The 1,519-nt window shown below is 59.1% G+C and overlaps 1 protein-coding gene and 1 pseudogene across 1 annotated transcript; both read left to right on the forward strand.

Annotated features, from left to right (window-relative positions):
* Window position 1: 1 nt before the first annotated feature.
* ACA1_280140 (uncharacterized protein) lies at window positions 2-612 on the forward strand (the record flags this gene model as incomplete). The annotated part of the gene is made up of 3 exons (XM_004344685.1): window positions 2-148; window positions 217-347; window positions 427-612. Coding segments are annotated over 3 exons (464 nt in total), but the record flags the coding sequence as incomplete, so codon positions are not given.
* A 63-nt stretch (window positions 613-675) lies between these two features.
* ACA1_280150 overlaps window positions 676-1,519 on the forward strand; it is a 4,205-nt pseudogene continuing 3,361 nt past the window's right edge.

Here is a 1,519-nt window from a genome sequence, read left to right on the forward strand (position 1 = left end):
ATCTTTCCGCGGCGACATTGATAGTGGTTCCCGCCACGCTGATAGACCAGTGGATCCAAGAGTTTCACAAGTACACCCTGGACAACTACCTCAGCATACTGGTCATTCAGAGCAATCAGGAGTTCCCTCCGCCCGAGGAGCTCTCCAAGTACCCACTTTGCTCCCGTCTCACCGCCATTCACCACTTTGAGCTCTTACGGGCCGCCTCCCACACAGATACGACGTGGTGCTCACATCGCACACGAGGATCAGCAAGGAGAGATGCACCCTCAACGGCTACAATTCGTTCTCCGAGCGATGCTACTGCGATTTCGGCGTAAGGAGCGCCACCTGCAAGTCGTGCCAAAGTGCGCTGACCCGCGACTTCGCTCCTCTTCTGCTTTCCCTCTCTTCGAGGCTCACCTTTCTCTCCCCTCTGTGCATCAGCTTATCGGCCTCTGAGCCCGCTCATGCAAGTGTACTGGCTGCGTCTCATCATCGACGAGGGCCACGTGATGGGCAACAAGCAGTCCAACCAGGCCAATCTCGCCGCCAACCTCCTGTGCGAGAGAAAATGGGCCTGCACCGGCACACCCACTCCAGGCAAGCACCTCGCACCCTCATATCCCCTGTGAACGCCACCACCACCGCTGACGTCTGTGTACTGATTGATGCTGTCTGTGTGCAGGCCTCCTTATGGAAACGGAGCTGGAGCACTTGTTCGGCCTGCTCATGTTCCTGGGGCACGAGCCCTTCTGCGACAGGAGGGTCTGGGCCGATTACATCGTGCGGCCGATCCGCAAGGGCGTCGCTGCCGCGGAGCAGCGCCTCCTCGACATCCTCTCGCAGGTGATGATCAAAAACAAGCAAGAGGACATCGACAAAGAAATCGCCCTGCCCGAGTGTCACACCTCCGGTACTGTCGTGTGTGTCGTGTGTGTCGTGTGTCGTGTGTGTCGTGTGTGTCGTGTGTGTCGTGTGTGTCGTGTGTGTCGTGTGTGTCGTGTGTGTGTGTTGTGTGTGTGTGTGTGTGTGTCGGCGCACAATGTTCTAATGGCCACCATCGTGCAGTGGTGCAGTTGAAGCTCAACGACTCAGAAAGGCAGAAGTACAACGAAATCGTGTCGCAGATCAAAACCAATTTGATCGCTTCGCGCGGCTCCGGTCCCGACTCCTTCCTCCACCCCGCCAACCGCAAGTACGCGCAAAGGGCGCTCACCAACCTCATCCTCTACTGCTTCCACTTCACCCCTCTCGACAGAGAGCAGCGCGAGCTTTGGTACACAACCCCCCCCCCCGTGCGTGCTGCCGATCTGAAGTGGCCAACGCTGTTCTCGCCCACCTCCATCAATCCTCCCAGTCTCGACGTGGCCAGCGAGCAGCTGCACGATCCGAAGCTGCGAGGGGAGCTGTCCGAGCCGGAGGTCGCGGACCTGCAGAGCGTGGTGGAGATCATGATCGCGGGCGACCACACGCTCGAGGCCCATTTGCTGGTGTCTCCGAGAGACGCTTCGCTCGACCTACACGGCGACGCAGCTGC

The sequence above is a fragment of the Acanthamoeba castellanii genome (assembly GCF_000313135.1).
Source record: "Acanthamoeba castellanii str. Neff unplaced genomic scaffold scf7180000084776, whole genome shotgun sequence".
NCBI lineage: Eukaryota > Discosea > Longamoebia > Acanthamoebidae > Acanthamoeba > Acanthamoeba castellanii.